The sequence below is a fragment of the Cricetulus griseus genome, chromosome 2 (genome assembly GCF_003668045.3).
Source record: "Cricetulus griseus strain 17A/GY chromosome 2, alternate assembly CriGri-PICRH-1.0, whole genome shotgun sequence".
Lineage (NCBI taxonomy): Eukaryota > Metazoa > Chordata > Mammalia > Rodentia > Cricetidae > Cricetulus > Cricetulus griseus.
Genome location: NC_048595.1, coordinates 417,402,108 through 417,423,066, shown reverse-complemented (window position 1 = coordinate 417,423,066; position 20,959 = coordinate 417,402,108). Strand labels below are relative to the sequence as shown.

Genomic DNA, 20,959 nt, shown 5'->3' with positions numbered 1-20,959 from the left:
TGATTTAAGGGACAAAATTCTATATACTATGCTAAATTATAAGACAAATTAAGATGAAGCTCTTCTACAGAAACGGGACAAAGGTTGCTTTTAAACAAAACAAAACAAAAAAAAAACAAAAAAAAAAAAACAAAAAAAAAAGACCCTAAACACTAAATTTTAAATGAATATAAAATCTCCGAAAAATAATATCTGTAGCAAAATAGTGTCAAGTCAGGTTCCCTACCAAAGCTGGGAAAGTCTGTGAGCTCAAGTCCGTGTGTGTTCCATCCAGGGGCGGGCTGATGTCGCCGCCGGCAGCTGTGGCCCGCGCTTCTACTTTGCCTCATTGCTTCGGGATTTGCTTGCAAGCCTGGTCACCATCCTGTCGGTACTTGTTGAGGAACTGGAGCTTCTCAGGTCATATTCTCTCACAGGAAGAAGTTTCTTCTTTCTTCGGTAGCGCCTTTTCCGGTAGTGCTTTCTTCCCGCAGCACTGGGAAGATGAGTAGTAGTCGTCGTCGTCGTCGTTGTCGTCGTCGTCGTCGTCGTCGCAGTAGTAGTAGTAGTAGGCAGCTCTACAGGCGGGGCAGGAGCGCTTGAGTGCTCTTCAGCAACAGCTGGGCGAAGGGCAAGGCTCAACCGCGCCGCTGCAGCTGCTCTCTTGACCTCCTTTATCTTCCTGGCGACCAATTTCTTCTTCCTCAGTTGCCTTCGAATAAGAACAGTCTTTGACTGAAGCTTCCGGGGCACACTAGGGCATGTAGAAACATACTTCCTAACGACGTCGTTTGCTTTCAGCCGAATCCAAATAGCCAGTTTTTCTGAAGCTAGTTTTGATTTTTTCCGGAGAACCACTGTTTTGAAAGCATTCTTGAGTAAGTTTGATTGATGTATCGCTGCCAACTTCTTTTTCCAGAATTTCCTTGGATTTTTACTATCAAGAACCTCCTTTTGAACTGGTTTGGGAGGAATTTTGGCACTGTCCTGATTTGAATGAGTCTGCTGGACATTGTCCTTTGGAGTTGCAGTAGCACCGACACCTGAATTTTCTGGATATGAAGACTGAATGAGCCCGAGGTATCTCAACACACATCTTTTCTTCGGCATTGCCATCTTAGTTGCTGAAATCAAGCTTGATCTGTTGGCACCATTCTGTCCTGCACTGGACCTTGGATCATTCCTACTAAGATCACTGCCAGCTACCTCCTGTCTGTCATGCTCTGGTACCGTTAGGTTCTGTGGAGGGTTAATTACAGTTTTCTTACGTGGTGCACTAGGAGCGCTGTGTATGAACTGTAAATTCTTGTCACTGCCAGGCTTTGCTTTAGGTGGGTTCAAAGACTGATCTTCCTTCATACTTAGAGAAGAGAAAATATAGACTAAGTTGTCGGGCTGGGCAGGCTCTTTAGTTTGTGGCACTGGTAACTCAGTTTGCTCTTTTTTTTTTTTCTGGCTGTCCTGATGGAAGTGCTTTCTTTTTGGTAAGTCGTCTTCTTGTTCTGACATTTTTCTTTTCTTCCCAGAACTTTCTTGAGTTCCACATCTGACTTCTTCTACCTGGTTCTCAGAAGCCGCATGCTCCTGTTGCTGCTGAAGCCCCTCTGCTTGAGAACAAGATGGTGTAACTACGGCCACAGAGAAGTCGCTGGTGTCTCCAACTTTGCCTTCAGTATATTCAAGATGTGGCAGAGTGTGAACTGATGGAGCGTTCTGATAAAAGTTAAACAAGGCGGCCTTTTCTTCTTCATTCAAAATAATTTTCTTGGTTTCAGAGCAATCATCATAACTATAGACATGACCTTGAAATTCCTGTGTGTTTGTTCTCACTTCATCTTCGCTCACCTGAGGTGGAGTTTCGCCCACCTGAGATGGAGTTTCGCTCACCTGAGATGGAGTTTCGCTCACCTGAGGTGGAGTTTCGCTCACCTGAGGTGGAGATTCGCTCACCTGAGGTGGAGTTTCGCTCACCTGAGGTGGAGATTCGCTCACCTGAGGTGGAGTTTCGCTCACCTGAGGTGGAGTTTCTCCAACAGCTGTTGGAGGGACCTGAGGTGAGGCTTCACGGACTAGTTGATTAGGATCACCTTCTGGAAACTCTTCGCCTTCTTCCGGGACTGGTATATATTCATACTTAGTCACTCTCATGTCAAAAGTTACCTTCTTACGCTCGCACCGTCTCTTAGCCAGAGGTTGGTCAGGGTCACACTCAAAGTAGGTACCATATACACACCTGTCGTCTTCTAGGTCTCCATCTCCTAACTTCAAAGGGATTTTCGACACATATGTCTCGCGGATCACTGACACAGCAGAGGGAGAACCGTCTGCTGTAAGCCTACCAGATTCCCAGCTCCTCTGGGGAAAGATAATACATCTTGGACTGTTCCAAAGACTGATGTCTTCGTCAATTCTCTGTTGTTGGCGAGTCACTGGCTGAGAACTGCATGTCGAACTGAAACTTCTTTTAAGACTTTGAGAGCCACGGTGCTTACCTCTTCGGTCAACGTAATTAGGATCAGGCCCTTGGCTGGTAGTGGGCTTATCAGAGGCATCAACACTGAAATTGAGTTCATGACCACAAGACGGACAGACGGAATCTCCCAGAATAATATAGTCGTTCTTCCGGTTGATTATTTTGAAACTTTCCTTGGATTGATTTGTCACTGACTGAGAGGCTTCATAATCACAACCACAGGATTTACAGTAGTACTTTGCTATCGCTGCAGAACCAACAGAATCTGTGTTTATATCATTGGTTTCTTTGACGGTCAGCTGAGGTGGCTCGGGTTCTAGCTGGAGAGGGATATTTGAGTCAGAAATTACTTCCCGGTCACAATCACTGTCACTGGACACAACATTCACAAACACCACCTGTGGTGAATCTGTTTCTCCATCTGATGTTTGAAGCTGGTTAACCACTATCTGAAAAGAGACGTCGGAATCATACAGCACTTCAGGCTCACAAGACTCGCTGCACTTTTCTTCTATGACAAGCTCTTTCTTCTCGGGGTCTGCTTCACTGTAAGCCACTTGAGGTGGGTCAACTTCTGACTGCAGATGGACACCAGAACTGCATGCTACTTCAGAACAACATGGCTGAAAGGTCTCGTTTTCTAGGTCATTCTGATTCTCTTTTTGCAAGTTAACTTCTTTGATGCACCCATCCTCCACAGATGGATCTGTCACAAACTGAACAGGGTCATCAGGGTAGTAAGCTGGTTCAAAATCAACTAGCTTGTAGCTCTTATCTTCCAGGTAAATACGGTCTTCCTTCAGATTCATTTCCTTGACAGTTTTTTGAAGATGGCCTGCTACTGACTGACAAGGTTCACCGGAATCCAAACTCGTTTCAGGACTGTCACGGGAATCAACAGTCACTTCAGGACCACAAGGACTGCTGCTCTTTTCGTTCAAACTGGTACACTCTTTTTGCAAACGTTGTGGTTTCTGAATCACTGAGCAAAAAATGACATTCGAAACAGACACTATTGTAGAGCCAGAGGGCTCACAGTCACTATCATGTGGACTAACATGTCCCCTCAGTAAATTTATTTCTTGAACAGCCTCTTGGGTTGTATTAGTCACAGACTGAATCGGTTCATCAGAGTGAAGGTTTATGTTTGAGTCACTAGATTCAACAACCTGATCTTCCGAATCACTATGATCTTTCCCACGGCTGATCTCCTGAATGACTTCAGCTTCAGCCTGGCCAGCCAATGACTGAGGAACACTGGAAACACATGTATTTCCAAAACCTTGCGCTTCATCCCTCTGCCCTTCCATGTCATCTTTATCCTTCTGACTTCCACTTTCATCACTTTCATTATGCTGAGCAGCCTCTGATTGGGCACAGTCATTAGAATCATAGCTTACCTCAGAATCACCAGACTCGTTATTCCTACCTTCAAGTTCAACGTGTTCAGGCTCCGAAACAGTTGTTTCAGGTGGTTCAACTACTGACTGGACCGAGAAATCAGAATCCAAAGTTGTTTCAGAACTGGTCTTCTGGCTGTCATCTTCCAAGGGCATTTGATCATGACTATCAAGATTTATTTGTTTAAGAGCTAGTTCAAGATGATCCATTGTAGAACGAAAAGAAACATTAGAATCGTGTATTAGTTTTGAATAGATAAGTTCACTGATTTTCTTTTCAAGGACCTTTGCCTCTTTCTTCCACTCATTCATTTTTGTGATCACGTCATCCTCTTTAGGCAGTGAGTCAAAGTGGCCGGTAGAATCAACATTTGCTGTAGAATCAGCTTGCTTGTCGTGTGTGTCTTCCAGTTCATCGTGGTTTTCCTTCACGGCTAGCTGAGGTGGGATAATGACTGAATCAAGACAACCAGCAGTATTCAGATTTTCTTCAGTTCCTCTAAGCTCAGTACTGTCATCTTTTGGGTCAGCATGGCCCTCTTCCAAAGCAGCTGGTTGAGGTTTCTCAGTCATTAACTGAGGAAACACATCAGAACTGAAAGTTGGTTGAAAGCCATCATATTCATCATCACTCTTGACTTCCTCAAGATGCTTTGTCTTTCTCTTTGCTTTCTTACCTACGTAGGGTTCTGTCGCTGGATGAGAAGCAGTAGAAGCAGCGGAACTGATTTCAGAATGAGACTCTGTACTTGTACCTGGCAATTGAGCATGCTTTTCTTCTTGATGGCACACATTTCTGACAATTACTTCACACTTGCGAATAACTGACTGAAAGGGGGTATGAGAATCCAATCTTGTTTGAGAAACACGGACTCCAATGGGATCTTCAGAACGTCCAGGCGTTGAGTTACGAGTGCCACAATTCAAACTTAGTCCAGAAACAGTAGGTCCATCTTCCTGTTGTTCCTGTTCTTCTTGTGGGGAATTTATCTTTTGAACAGCTACTTGAGAATTAGTCACTGAATGAAGAGGGGCATTAGAATCCAAACATATCTCAGAATCACTGGGGTTGTCATTCTTCCCTTCTAAATGAGCGTTTTCTTCTTCCTGAATGATTACTTCTTTAACAGCTACTTCAGGGTGATCATTTCCTGAATGAAGAGGAATATCAGAATCATATGTTATTTCAGAAACACAAGATGCACTACTCTTATTTTGCAGATCAACAGGCTCCTCCACATAAACAGCTACTTGAGGTTGGTCAGCTACTGAGTCATCGGGAATATCAGAATCAAAAGTTATGTCAGAACTACTTGACACACAGTTTTGATCTTCGAGGTTAAAGTCTTCGTTTATTCCTTCAAAATCCAGCAGAGACCGCCCAGTAACTGACAGAAGAGGGGAATCGGAATCAAATGTCAACTCAGAACTGGAGCACGCATTGCTCTTAACTTCCATGTCGACATTTAACTCATCAAGATTTAATTCACCCCAAGCCCCTTGAGGTTGATTGTTAGCTGACTGGTAAGAAGCATGGGAATCAAAACTTAGGTTAGACATGCCAGAGTGAACACTCTGATTCTCTAGGTCAAGATCTACTTCCTCGGGGTTTACTGGAGATTGAGCAGCCTCTAATCGAGCATCAGCATGAAAACCCACTTCAGGACCATGAGACTCACAGTTCATATCCCCACGGCTGGTATTCTTCTGGTTCGGAACATTTATTTCTTCTGCTTCTCTCTGGGGGGCATCAGCCACTGTCTCAACAGAGCCATCACCTTCAGGGTATGCTTCAGCACTACTGGATTGGTGTTCATCTTCTTGTTGGACAGCTCTGTCTCTTGGGCTTCTTTCTTGAACAGGCATTTGGGGAGCCACATCACTATCAGAACTAAAACTACTTGACCCGTAGTTCTCATCAACCAGGGGCGCACTGGCATTCTTCGGAGGCTGTTGCTGTCCCACTGCTGCTGGAATCTCATCAGCTGAGGACCCAGAGTCCTCAGCTGGTTCAGAGCTGCCGCTTCCATAGCTGTCAACCAAGCGGACAGCCATCTGTGTAGGAAGCATTGCTGCTCTCACAGGCTGTGGGGGACAGCGACTAGTTGAGGGACGTGAGTCATCATCAAAATTCACTTCAGAGCCACTAGACTCATAGCTTTCATCAACCAGACTAAAGACCTGCATGTTCTGTGTGATCACTGGAGAACGGTTGATGGGCACCTGACTAGAACTGCTGCCATTATTGGAAGTTGCTCCAGAAACAGTGGGTGTTTCATTCCTAGGCTGAACATCATCTTCTGACACACTTATTTCCCTAGCGGTCAGTTCAGATTGGGCACTGAGTGACTGACGAGAGGACCCACGATCAAAACTCACGTCAGAACCTCTAGACTCATAGCTCTCACCTTCTTGGTCAGCTCCCTCCTCTTCCTCTTCTTCCTCCTCCAAATGACTTAAGTCACGTACTGCAGCTTGGGAATGACCAGGTGCTGGCTGAAGAGAGCCACGGTCGACCACTGAGCGCCTCTGTTTTAGAAGTAGTGACTTGTTAAGAACCGGGCGTGTTTCTTCTTGGGGATGAACCACATTTGAACGAGGTGCCTCACGACGCTTTGGAATGGCACCTTCACGGGCTGCATCTGGTGGTGTGTCATTCTCACTGGGGTTTCCTGATGTGCCTGCCCCTGACTCAGAAGAAGACTCAACTCTTAGAGAACAAAGCTCAGCACTTGTTAGCTCACGCACTCGTACAACAGGGGAAAAAGATGCACCCTTAGCTCTGAGATTTTTCTGGGCAAGCAATTTGTCTAAATTTATATTTAATGGTTTCTTTTTTGGATCTTTAGGTTTGGGCTGAGATGGTGGATTGCTAGAGCCCTGATCTGGGGGGTCAAAGTATGGTTCAAGGTTCTCTGTGTCACAAGCTGGAAAGGAATCTGAAGCAACTGCCAGTACTAACCGAGGAACACTGTTAGCCGCAACTGGTCTCTCGAAAGAGCCTCTAGGCAAAGAGCTGGCAGGAGCATTACAAATCACTGGGGGACGCACTACCCCTTTTCCACTAGTTGTAGCCTGAACAACACCGACTGAATTAACTCTCTGCACACCACTCTCAACTCTCTGAGCCAACTCCAAGGACTGCTGCTGTCCCCGCTCCAGCCTTTGAATAACTGATGGTCGAACTGCAACCTCTGCACACTCCTGGGAAGTACCAGGTCTACAATCTATCTCTTCGACAGACTGAGAATCCTCGGAGTAGACCTCTCCACTACTCTCTGCAGTGTCATCCTCATTGTCATCTGAGTCATCCAAGATAACCACTTCAGGGGACCCAGGATCATCATCCTCATCATCATCATCATTATCTGCTACTGCTGCTGCCTCTGCTACTGCTCCTGCTACTGCTCCTCCTTCTGCTCCTTCTGCTGCTTCTGCTCCTTCTGCTGCTTCTGCTCCTTCTGCTGCTTCTGCTCCTTCTGCTGCTGCCTCATTTGGTGCAGCTCTAAAAAGAATAAGGGGAAAAAACATTAAAATACCCTAGTTTTTGCTTAGAATTCATGGTATTATTTTCTATTATGGACCATTCTTAGTGGGAAAAGAACACAAGTTATCAAACCAGATTGTACACTCCATGTACTTCAGGAAGTTGCATGGTATAGAAGAAACATAAGTCCACCAATTGCTATTTCATAAACAAGTGGCTCCCGAACATGCAAAAATATAAATGAACCCCTGTATCCTTTTTGTGGTTATCACAATAAACATCACAAAGTTTGACCCAGAGGCTCAGGATGTCACTCAGTTGGTAAAGCAATTGCCTCTTGCCAAGTCTGTGCCAGGCCTTGGGTTTGAGCCCTAGAAACCTCAATTTTTAAGAGCTATGTCAAAAAAGACAAATTATACAGCTAATTATATCTAAAGAAGCACATGTAAGAAGCTAGCCCTATCTGTTACCTTTAGGAAAGTGAAAACTCTGGGGCCTTGACAGGCGTATAGGTAATATGTATTTGTCTCCTTTTTTTAAAGTGGTGATCTGGCTATGCTGCCCAGGTTTACCCTTCTCTAGGATGAGCAATGCTACCACATCAGTTTCCCAAGTAGCTAGAATTATAGGCATAATATCATCACACCTGACTTTTAAATCACTTTTGAATGTTTTGAATGTTCCTTCTGAATTATGCCTATGTATACTGTATTTGCCATTCGAACGTTTAAATTACTTTTTTTTGAGACAGAGTTTCTCTGTGTAACAGTTTCTGGTTGTCCTTGAACTCACTATGTAAACCAGGCTTACCTCAAAATCACAGAGATCTTCCTGCCTCTACCTCCAGAGTGCTGGGATTAAAGGTGTGCCCCACCATAGCTGGCTGATTAAATTACTTTTCTAAAGATCTGAAATTTCATATCTAAAAATCTCTTCTACTGCCATCAGCACAACATGCTTGATCCAAAACATTTTGGGGCTCCTTCTTTCATATATATCAACAGCTGTCCTAAAGATAGTGTCATAGTCTTAATTCAGTCATAGCAATCACCTACTAAAGGTTCTCTACTCAGCGGTACTCTCTATGGTAGATATTGAACAAATTCAAAGATAATCTGGCTCTCAAGAAGCATTCAGTTAGCAGCAACATCCAGTGCAAAGTGTCAGTAACATCTTACTGAGACCCACTCAAAGGGTATCACAACCAAGAGAAGCCTAAGGTAGCATAAGCTAATTTAAAGTGGATATCCTAAAACAGAAAGAAGTCAAATTTGGAAATCTTAGTTTGAAAATGCAATTTAAAAATTACTAAAGAGGCTGGGTGACAGTGACATGACTTTAATCCCAGCGCTCAGGAGGCAGAGTCAGGCAGATCTCTGTGAGTTAGAGGCTAGCCTCATCTACAGAGTGAGTTCTAGAACAGCCAAGGCTACAAACAGAAACCCTGTCTCACAAAAAAAAAAAATTACTAAAGAAATTTGAACAAATTATAAACTTTAATGTATTATAAGTCCATTAGTTATCACAAATGTATCAGACTAGTGTTGAGGCACCAATATTAGGTAAATTCAATGAAGTCATATTATAAAGATCCTCTTTGCGGGGGGGGGGGGACAGTGTCTTACTATGTAGCCCTGCTGTGGTGGAACTCGCTCTGTAGACCATGCTGGTCTCTAACGCACAGGGATATCATACTTCATAAGTACTGGGAATAAAGGCATGTACCGCTATGCCTGACTTTATAAAAACCCTCTTTATTAGCACTTTTAATTTTTCTGCTAAAATTTTCTTTAGAAGGTTACAGGCTAAGGCTAAAGGAGATGGCTGCAATGGTAGAGCACCTGCTGTATGAGGATGTGAGTTTGGATCCCCAGCACCCGAATGAGAACCAGAAACAGGCATGGCAGTGCCCATCTATAACACCAGCAACGTGCACTGGAAGGACCCCAGGGGCTCACTGGCCAGCCAATCTAGTCAAAACAGGTAGTCCCAGGCAGAGTGTGAGACTATCTCAAAACATAAGGTGGGGAACCACAGACAGAACCAAGCTCTAGTTTCTTGCACACACATATAATTCTATAGTTTAACAATAGCAAAGTGGCAAACACCTGTAATCTCAGAACTCAAGAGACTGTGGAAGAGGATATCAAGGGTATGTTCTAGGACACTGAAAAATATACAACAGGTGCTCACTTCGGCAGCACATGCACTAAAATTGGAATGATAGAGATTAACATGACGGCTACATGAGGATGATTGCAAATTTGTGAAGCATTCCATATTTTTGTTTGTGCTTCTGGTATTTTTAAGATATGTAATGAAATAATGTGTTAAAATAAAAAGTGATAAACAAATCCCTAGCACTGTAGTAACCAAATGAATGTCTATAAAAGTTAGAAATACAGCTAGGTGTTGTGGTGCATGCTTTCACTACCAACACATGGGAGGCAGTGGCAGGTGGAACTCTGTGGGTTTGAGGGCAGCTTTGTCTACATAGTGAGTTCTGGCCAGCCAGGTCTACATAGTGAGACCCTGTCTTAGGAAAAAGAAAAGGAAAGGGTAAAACTTAAAAACTAAGTTATTTTTTTAAACTTGAAAAATGCCACAGTAGTCTAAAAGCATGTGTGCATGTGTCAACAACTGCTTTTATTTTTTTTTTTCTAAAGACTTATTTTATGGGCGGGCTTCACCTGCACAAAGTGTATTGGCCTAGATATTGCACCACTAGTATACCTGCTATCTGTAAAGGCCAGAAGAGGAGGTAGAACCCTTAGTACTGAAGTTACAGGTGGTTGTGAGCAACCCACTGGGGGTGTTTGGAACCAAACGTGAGTCTTCTGGAAGCACAGCTAGTGTCTTTAGGCACTAAGCCCCAAGCTGCTCTTCTATTAACCTATCAGAAGTAGTAGTGCTTTCATTCCATAAGTCACTGTGGTGGTTTGAATAGGTAAGGCTCCAATAGTGTTTTAAATGCTTGTCCCATAGGGAGTGGCACTATTAGGAGGTGTGGCCTTGTTGGAGGCAGTGTGTCACTGTGGTTGCAGGCTTTGAGGTCTCAGATGCTCAAGCTACAGCCAATAGAACAGATTCCTTCTGCTGTCTATGGAAACTCTCAGCTCCTTCACCACCACCACGTCTGCCTGCATGCTATTGGGTCCTGTCATGATGATAATGGACTCAATCTTTAAAACTATTAACCAACCCCAATTAAATGCTTCTCTTTATAAAAGTTGCCAATGTCATGGTAAGTAGCCAGAGTTTTTCCAGGCATGCACTCTAGCCTAGTTCAAGTCCTATGAAATTAAACTACAGAAATAGTTGCTGTGATGATTTGAATGATAATGGCCTCCATAAGCTCATATGTTTAAATACTTGGTCCCCAGTTGGTAGAACTGTTTGGGAAGAATTAAGAGGCATGGCCTTGTTGGAGGAAGTATGTCACTGGGGGTAGACTTTGAGGCTTTAAAAGCCCACACCACTCCCAGTTAGCTCTATCTCTCTCTGCCTCTTGCTTGTGGATCAGATTTAAGCTCTCAGCTACTGCTCCAGCACCATGTCTACCTATTGTCATGTTCCATGATGCTATGATAGTCTGGATTCTAACCCTCAGGAACCAAGTATCCCAAGTTAAATGCTTTCTTTTGTAAGTTGCCTTGGCCAAGGTGTTTTATTACAGAAGATGAAAAGTAACAAAGAGAGTTATACAAATTTACTTTTTGAAGAAATGCTTATAAGGATCATTAATCAAAAAGTCTCATGTATGATCCTATGGTTAGTCTAATCTGATCTTTCTACCAGCTCTTATTATGAAACAACATCTGAAAAAAGTTTCCCCATTAAAATGTTTCATCATTTAGTACCTTGCAAAGCATAAGTTTCTTTTTCTACCACTGGTGTGCACCTCAACTAATTCTGTATAGGTAAGTTCCCATTGTGCTTTGCTTAACTTGTATACTTGTTATAATCTGATTTCTAGGTTTTTTAGCCCAGAAAATTAACCGTTAACGTTTAAATGTTATCAAATGTTTCTTTTTATTACAACAACCAAAACAAGCTGATTGGTAGGGGGAGCTATCAAAAGCTAGAAAGATGACTTAAAGAATACAGATGTTCGTCACCAAGTCTGTATGTGATTCCCAAAACATGCATGGACAGTACTTTAAAAGAAAAAACCTAGCTCCTGCAAGTTGTCTTCTAACTTCTACATATACACAAAACGAATAAATAAATAAATAAATAAATATAATAAAAATTTTATTAAAAATCTTTTTAGACGACATCAGGATTCTGACAGAGTATTAAGAAACCATTCAATCTAATACATCCTCCACTCAGTCAGCACACAGTTCTATTAAAATAGAACTTTGACTATCTTGTCATATTATGACTTAGCTTTTCTGTTACTGATCTTTCAAAACGTTTTGCTCCACCCTCACCCAACATTTAATTCTATGACACACCTAAAAAAGCACCTTAACAACACATAATTACTTATCAGGCTAAGACATTTACTTAGGAAAAAGCATAGTTATGTCCATATTTTCTGTAGTGAACTGATTGTCATTAGCAGGACTGAGGACTGAAGCCAGAGATTCACTAATACTAGGCAAGCACTCTGCAACTCAGTTAACACTCCCAGATGTATAGTGAAAGATCACGCAAACAACTGAGGTCAAGAAGTGGCTCAACAGTTACAGTACTTGCTGCATAGTAATGAGGACCAAAATTTAGACACCAACAGCCATATAACAAGTTAGGCACTCTGTACATGCCGTAAAAGTAGCTCAGAGGTGGGGAGAAACAGGGACTACTGAGACTTGAAGGCTGCAGCCTTCCCAGAAAACACTAACCTGAACATGCAGGTGTACATGCACACACATATGCACGTACAAACACACACACACACACACACACACACACACACACACACACAATCAATCTTTAAAAATAAAAAATAAATTAAAAAATATCCAGTCTTAAAATACATTTGTAATGTTTTGCCTGCATATATGTGTACTATAAACATTCATGCAGAGGTCCAAAGAGGATGTCAGATCCCCTGGAACAAGAGTTACAAGTGGTTGTGAGCCAGTGTATAGGTGCTAGGAACTGAACCCAGGTCCTCTGCAAGAGCAAGTTCTTTCAACCACTGAGAAATCATTCCAGACCCCCTATACAAATAAATCTTTAAATACATAAGTAAAATAAACAATTGGAAATGGAAGTTACTAGATACAATTTTATTTAAGGGCTAGATAAGTGCTAACTCTTCTAACCCTAAATCAAAATTGTATCCAGTAACTTCCATTTTCAATTATTTCTTTTTATTGGTTAAACAAGACAGTTCACTACAGAGCTGGGAATGCACCCAAGGTAAAGTGTTTGCCTGGCATGTTTGAGCCCTTAAGTTCTATCCCTAGTTCCACAAAAACAACTTTTTTTGTTTCCAAGACAGGGTTTCTCTGTGTAGTCCTGGCTGTCCTGGAACTTGCTCTGTACACCAAGCTGGCCTCAACTCACAGAGATCCGCCTGCCTCTACTTCCTGAGTGCTGGGATTAAAGGTCTGCACCACTATCACCCAGCTTCACTTTGTATTTCTTAAATTCAATTACAGACTTTAAAAGTTAGGTATGGAGCCACATTCATATAATCTCATCATTTGATAAACAGTTTGAAGCCAGTCTGGGCTACACAGCATCTCCAGAAAAGACTAGTCCTGGGCTACAAAGCAAGATGGTGGGGATGGGTAAAACATAACACTGACCACCTTACCTGTTGTCTTGATAATTGTATGGGTGGTGTCGTAGAACGTCCTGCAAAAAGCGCTCCATCAGACTGTTGTTGGTGGTTGTCCGATGCCGGCTCTGTCTGGTCAGGCTTCTGTGCTGAGCACTAAACAAGTGCTGCAAAGAAAACCAATGGGGGTTTTAAGTGAATAACTGCTACTTGCAGTGACACAGAATGGACTCACGTATGTATCTGTTGTAGAAATATAAGTTGATGTTTTTTCCATACAGCACTACTAGTATGTGTATCTAAAACCATAAGTGTGTCTCCCTAAATATAGTTATTACATTCCTCTAATACATCCTAAGGATGACGTCAAAAAGGACGCTTAACACACCATAACATAGTGATAAAGTGGAAACTGCATAACAATATCCTTGAATTATAATGTACACTAAGATGTAATACCATGCAGCTACCTAAAATAAAGAAACGATAATAGCATAAAGAAATACTATGTATTGAGAGAAAAATCGTATGTATGGCTCTATCTCAAACTACAGTTTAAAAATATACAGACAAGCAAATGGAAGAAAATGTTTAAAATCTTAAAAGCATACTTTTAAGTGATATAGTTATGGATAATTTATAATTTTTCTTAAATTTTTTATATTTTCCAAAGAGTATTTTTATAATAAAAAAGACTGTGAAAAGAGAGAACAGGGTTGGATTATGGTATTTAAAAAGAACAAAGATTAACTCAAAAAACCCTTCATTTCTTTTCCTTCAGTGATTAAGAAGAATCCCGCCTTGGCAGGATATTGGTGTAAGCACATTAAAGTCTTCAGCTTTACACAGATCCTAGTATTAGTGGATTAGCCACATGATAAGAAGGAATCTAACACAGGCTGCACCAGACCATATGTCACACACAGGGTTACTCAATCCACCTAAAAAAGCTCACTCATTTTCACTCCGCAAGAACAGTGCCCTCTTCTGACACAAAGAGAGTGGGGCACAAAAAATAAAAGCAAACCTCCTTAAATTCTGTACCCAGCAAACAGCAAAGCCAGGATTTGAATGAGAGCCAAACTGTAGGTTATGTGCTTTTCATTGTCACATAGCTAATATAAATGGCATATTATCACATATGTTCTTCATAATACAACATGCTGTAACAATACTTAAGAAAAATCATGTTTTAATATATCATAGTTATGGTACTATTTAAAAAAACAAAACAAAACAAAACAAAACAAAAAACCGCAGGTTTCTAGTTCCTGACCACTGTTACAACTCTTGTAATTATTTCCTGTCATGCTAATGTGAGAATTTTTCTGCACTGTTCCCTTAGCCCCAGGAACAATCAAATATGACAGTCTCAAAATCTTCCTGCTACAAACTCCCCCACTGTCCAATGCCCATCACCAGAGCTAGACTGCTGGTAATGTAAAGGACAAGTGTACAAGGGAACAAATAAAGATTCAACTGAAATCCAACCTTGTCCTCTCTCTGCTAAGGCAGAAAGAGAAAGAGCAATGTGAGCGGAGGAAACGGCATCTGAGAAAACGGCAGGGGCTACCACATGATACATGCCCCACACAAGTTTATTGACAATTTTTCAACATGTAAATCACATGAAACACACAAATACTTGTATGTAGCACACTAAACCATCACAGAATAAACATGTCCATAACCATCTGTCCACAATTATAAATATCTAGAAATCCCTCTACTGCCCCATACCAATCTAACATGCCTTCCCTCATCCCCAAGTGTAACTATAACTCTGATTTCTAATACTCTGGTTTTGAAAGATTCTGAAAGTTATATAAATGACACCATACGACATATATTCTTTTACACTGAGCTCCTCTCATTCGACACTACATTTATGATACTATTCAACATTAGCTATATTCTGTTCATCTACATGTACACATCTGTACTCTACGTTATAATAATGTATCATATTTTGTGCATTCTGCTCATGATGGATTTTGGACATTACAATGTTGCAAAGAACCGTGCTATTGGTCTTGTGTGACAAAACATCCATATTTTGGGGGACAGATTACTAGGAGTAGAACTTCTGTGTCACATAGTACATGTATGTTCAGCTTCCATACCTAGTCTTCCAAAGTGGTGAAATAATTTATGCCTCAACCAACAGGATAACTTTACCTTTGGATTTTTCTACTTCATCATCAACATCTGGTATTCTGCATTTTACATTTTAGCTATTGTGGAAAGTGTTCAATATATATTGTGGACTTAATCCACAATCTGATGATAGCTTTTTATTTTTACTGGCAACCCAGATTGTCTCTAATTATGGGTCCATTCAAATTTCTTTCTGATGTTTTGTTTTTTTTTTTTCTTCAAGACAGGGTCTTCATCTCCAGAATGTTGGGTTACAAGCAAATGCCACCATGTCAGCTCCTCTTCCTGTTTTTCAAACAGATGTCTTCTTCTTTATTAACTTGTAGAATTTATTTATTCTGGACACAATCTCTTCATTCAAGTATCATCTTCCTTTCTGTGGCTGATCTTCTCAATTCCTTTCTGTAGCTAGCTGGTCTTCTCACTTCCTTTCTGTAGCTGGTCTGGTCTTCTCACTTCCTTTCTGTAACTGGTCTGGTCTTCTCACTTCCTTTCTGTAACTGGTCTGGTCTTCTTACTTCCTTTCTGTAACTGGTCTGGTCTTCTCACTTCCTTTCTGTAGCTGGTCTGGTCTTCTCACTTCCTTTCTGTAGCTGGTCTGGTCTTCTCACTTCCTTTCTGGAGCTGATCTGGTCTGCTCACTTCCTTTCTGTAGCTGGTCTGGTCTGCTCACTTCCTTTCTGTAACTGGTCTGGTCTTCTTACTTCCTTTCTGGAGCTGGTCTGGTCTTCTCACTTCCTTTCTGTAGCTGTTCTGGTCTTTTCACTTCCTTGCTGTAGCTGGCTGGTCTTCTTACTTCCTTTCTGTAGCTGGTCTGGTCTGCTCACTTCCTTGCTGCAGCCAGTCTTCTCACTTTAACCATCTACCACTTTCTTAATTTTATTGCAGCCATTTTCTTAATTTTTTCAATGTTTTTTGTTGACAGAAAGCTCTTCTTCACAAGTCATGAAGAGTTGCTCCTGTTTGTTATTAGTTCCTTTATTATGTTACCTACAACATTCACATCTATAATTCATTTGGAATGAATTTTTACACACAGGATGATTCAAAAATAGCTTTATTATTTTTCCCAACTAGGTATTCAATTGGCACATCAGCATCTACTAGCAGCAAGTCTGGGTCCTTGCTGCTCTGCAGTGTCACCTTTGTCACAGATCCAATACACACATTCATCTATCTCTGGAGTTTGTTTCTTTGTTTTAGTTTTTGTTTTTTTTTTTCTAATTTTGCACCAAGACTGCCTTGTCTAATGAGTAAAGGTAAGAATGGTTATCTGATGGAATACACCTTCTCTCTCAGATCTTCTTTAATATCATCTGGTTCTCATCTTTTTCATTTCCATATGTATACTGGCTTAATTTCCATTGGAATTTATGTGATTTTCACATAATTAATATTAACTCTCTCAATCCATGAAAATATTGGTTCCTTCTCTCCCCCGCCCCTCAGTGCTGGAGATTAAACCTATGGCCTAAAGCAAGCTCAAGCAAGCATGCAATCACTGAACTAAATCTTCAGCCTTCAGTGTTTACAGGTTGTATGTAAAGATTTTATACATATTTTATTATAGTTATTCTTCATATTTTTATTTTCTTTGATGTTATTGTAAATTATATCTTTAGATACCATTTTCTGCAGAGTATCTGCATATGTGAATATGACTTTTTCTGTTGTTCAAACCACCTTGGTTTTTTATTTGTTTGTTTTTCAACCAAAGGCTCCCCCATGGTGCCCAGGCTGATCCCAAATGCATAGAATCAAATGACCCTCCTACTTCAGCCTCTTCCAAAGTTAGGACGACAGGCATGCCCTATCACACCTGACTCCAATAAGCTTTTAAACTCATTAATTCTAATAGTTTATCTAATTTTTGTTTTCTAGTCCATCATCATGTTATGACAACTGTATTTTATCTTTTTACCCAATTATCTTTATCATTTTTGTCATTTCTTTATCTTTTTTTCTTTCTTATTTCTGTGGCTAAGATCTCCCATAAAGTATTAAATATAGTTTTATTTTTTCCTTTTTGAGTTACTGTCATATACAGCAGACAAGTGCTCTACCACAGAAGTAAACATGCACGCACACACACGTAGAACATATTTTTAATTCAAGCAGTACGTCTATTTTCACTTGGGTATACTTGAAAGTCTGTTACTTATTATTCTTATGGGTATTTTCTCTCTTCTTTCTTCCTCTTTATTATTCTAATTTCTCCATTTTGTTAGCTCAGTAGTTAAGACTCTCTTCCTAGTCTACTAGTAGGATCAAATGACATGTCTAAACTATCAAAGTCTAAAATTACTATTTCATTCTCTCCTTAAACAATGTAAGATCCTTAGAAATTAACTACTTACTACCCTCCCAACCTACATCACTGTTAATCCCACAAACATGATTTATTGATTGCCTACATATTTACCTGTCCATTGTTCTTCATTACTTCCTGATAGCTCTGAGCCTCCATCTGGAACCATTTTCCTTCTGCCTGAAGAACTCCTTTTAGTTTTTCCTTTAGTGAGGGTCTGCTGGTGACAAATTCCCTTAATTTTTGTTTCCTGAAAATATTTTTATTTTACCTTACGTAAAAGTTACACTTATTGAGTAGAGAAGTCTAGGTTGGCAGTTGTTTTCTTTCTTTTGGCTCCCATAGTTTTCTATCGAATACTCCACTAGGTCCAGGCCCCGTATTTCTTCACTGCCTTAGTAGTTTTCCAAAGCCTTGAAATTTATATATATATATATATATATATATATATATATATATATACACATATATATTTTCCAAGCTTTCAAAGTTAATATAAATTATCCTGGCTGTCATCAACAGAATGTTTTTCAATGCCAATTTAGTGCAAGAGTGTCCAAATGAATAAAAATTATTTTAAATATTAGGCAAAAAAAATGCATCAAATCTTTATTGAACAGAACCTGTAGTCAAGGAATTAATGTTTTACAATTGCCAAAGGTTCAACAAGTCCAGTTATGTAATGAAACAATTTATCAATCATAAGAGAAAGATAAAGAGACTTCATTTATTTTCTGCCTCATGTTTATGACCAGCAATTAAAAAAGTTTTTTTTTTTTTTGAAAAAGGGTAGAGGAGTTAAAAAAAATCACAACGAAAAAACTTTTTAACTATGAAATTAATTGATTTCTATTAAACAAGACAAATGCCACCACACAGAATTTTTACATATTACACAGTTATCTTAGATATCATCTAAGATAAAAACAACAGTTCAGCATTTACAAAACCAGAACATCATTATAAACTATTTCACCTATGACACAGTTACAGCTTAGACCCTGAAGAGAAACTTGAGACACTTCTAAATGAACAGACACTTCTAAATGAACAACCCTGGCCAGAAAACAGTAGCTACTACAACCATGAAGGCTTGTGTCAAAATACATACAACGGTTCATAAAACTCTTCCAACAAAAATGGAAAGGAACACTACTCACTCAATTCAGCCTATAAAACTATCATTCCTAATACCAAAATGACACAAAGACACCACAAGAAAGTCACAGACCAACCAACACTCCTTACAAATATATTATGTAAAAATCCTCAAAAAAATTAACAAAATTCAGCAACATCAAAAGAAAACTAACTGTATGCCATAACCAAGTAAGATCTATCCCAGGAATGTAAAGTTAGGGTAACATCCAAAAAAAAAAAAAAAATCAGTCTGTACTACATACTGACCCACATCTAACCAAAACTCATATGCTGAATTTCTAAGCCCTAATATGACTAAATTTAGATACAATTTAAGGAAGCAATTAGGATTTCATGACACCAAATGGATGAAGTTCTAATACAGCAATGGTTGTTGACCTTGTAAGAGGAAGAAAGATTATTTTCCCCCCACAAGGGAAGACACATTAAGAAGGCAGCCAAGCACAAGCTAGGAAAGTAGATGAATCAGCTGGTAATCTTGCAAGCTCTTGGACTTCCTAGCCTTCAGAACAGTAAGAAAAAAAATTCAAGTTGCTTAAGTCATCTACTACTATCATGCTTTATTATAGCAGCCTGAGCTAATACACAGAAAAACATGACAAATTCTGCACTCTTTCATAATGAAACACTAAATGAACTAGAAAATAAACTAGGAATAAAAGATCATTTCCTAAGCCTAACAAGGTCTTCTATATAAAATCACACTATGTATTGTATTTAGTACTGACAGAATGAAAGCTTTCTCCCTAAGATCAAGAGAGAGAAGTTTATCTATTCTTACCACTTCTACTAGATACCTACTAAACTAGAGAGAGGTTCAAGGAAAGAAAAAGGGTATCTAGGTTAGAAAACTAGTGCAATGACTTTGTACATGGAAAGATCACACAAAGTCTTAAGAACTCTCGCAAAAAAATTTAGAGCTAGTAAGTTCTACAAGGCTGCATGATGTAAGATAAATATTTTTAAAAGCTATTATAGTTCTATATACTAGAGATAAACAAAGTAAATTTAAAACAATCATGTCAAAAATATTAATGAATAAATTTAACATAGCAGTACAAAACATGTACATTGAAAAGCCCAAGACTAGGTTGAAAATTTTTAAGAAGCTTTCTATAACAGAAATACATACTCCCTGCACACAAATTGGAAGACTTAGTGCTAAAATGGGCACTCCGCATATTCATCTGCAGATTCAACACAATCCCCCTATCAGAATCTGCCTGCCTTTCTAAAGTAACCCAATCTTAGGAAAAATATTAAGAATGAAGAAAGCCTGTGATGTTTAGTGGAGATAATGAATGAGGACATGTTGGTATCATTTGTATCCTAAAAAATATAGAAAACCTAATCAACCTAATAATGGAAAGCTGTCTATCTTAGAAAAGTTATGGCTGTTCAAAGGACCGCTAAAATGTGACCAAAAGAGGTCATACATACTACAAAATGAGATCTCAAATATTCTTCAGGCTCATGAATTGAAAGGCGGGTCTTCAGAACCCTTAAAAGGTGGCAATCTAAAACTGGAGGCTTTAGGTCACTGATAGCATGCCTCCAGTGAACATTATGGGAGTCCTGTTGTTTTATCTATTTTTTTTTACATTCCAGACATTAAGACAACTTGTGTCACTACACCCCATGTGAAGCTGTGTTGTGTCACTACAAACCCACAATAATAGAACCTATCAATTAGAGACTAAAGCGTCTGTAATCTGACAACCAAAACAAACTTCTTCTCTATATAAGTTGATTATCTCAAGTATTTTGTTTTGGTACAGAAAGATGACAAACACCTCCCAGTCATCATTATTAAACTGCTAAAAATAAGAGAATTTTAAAGATAGCACCAGCCAGGTGTTGGTGGCACACGCCTTTAATCCCAGCAGAGGCAGGTGGGAGGCAGTGGCAGGCAGATCTCTGAGAGTTCGAGGCCAGCCTCGTCTCCAGAGCGAGTGCCAGGATAGGCTCCAAAGCTACACAGAGAAACCCTGTCTTGAAAAACCAAAAATAAATAAATAAATAAAAATAAAAAAAATAAAGATAGCACCAGAAAAGCATCAAATCACATAAAAGGTAATTCCCACTAGACTAACAGAAAATTTGTCAGCAGAAACCGTATAGGATGAAAAATATTCAAAGTCCTGGAAAAAAAGAAAAAAACCAACCAATACTATACCCAGAAAAACTCTCCTTCAGAAATGTAGGAGAAATATAGTCTTTCCAAAACACAAAATGTGAAGGAATTCTCCACAATCAG

At 39.8% G+C, this 20,959-nt stretch overlaps 1 protein-coding gene and 1 pseudogene across 1 annotated transcript in view; one reads left to right on the top strand and one right to left on the bottom strand.

Annotated features, from left to right (window-relative positions):
• Positions 1-315: 315 nt before the first annotated feature.
• Positions 316-20,959, bottom strand: part of Zdbf2 (zinc finger DBF-type containing 2) — a 28,374-nt gene continuing 7,730 nt past the window's right edge. Inside the window, exons 2-6 of the mRNA XM_035439231.1 lie at positions 13,113-13,243; positions 7,318-7,357; positions 2,029-7,236; positions 535-1,866; positions 316-459 (exon numbers count right to left, since the gene is read on the bottom strand). Coding sequence (XP_035295122.1) covers positions 316-459; positions 535-1,866; positions 2,029-7,236; positions 7,318-7,357; positions 13,113-13,243 — 6,855 coding nt within the window. The remainder of the gene's footprint in view (positions 460-534; positions 1,867-2,028; positions 7,237-7,317; positions 7,358-13,112; positions 13,244-20,959) is intronic.
• On the top strand, positions 9,525-9,625 carry LOC113833658 (annotated as a pseudogene).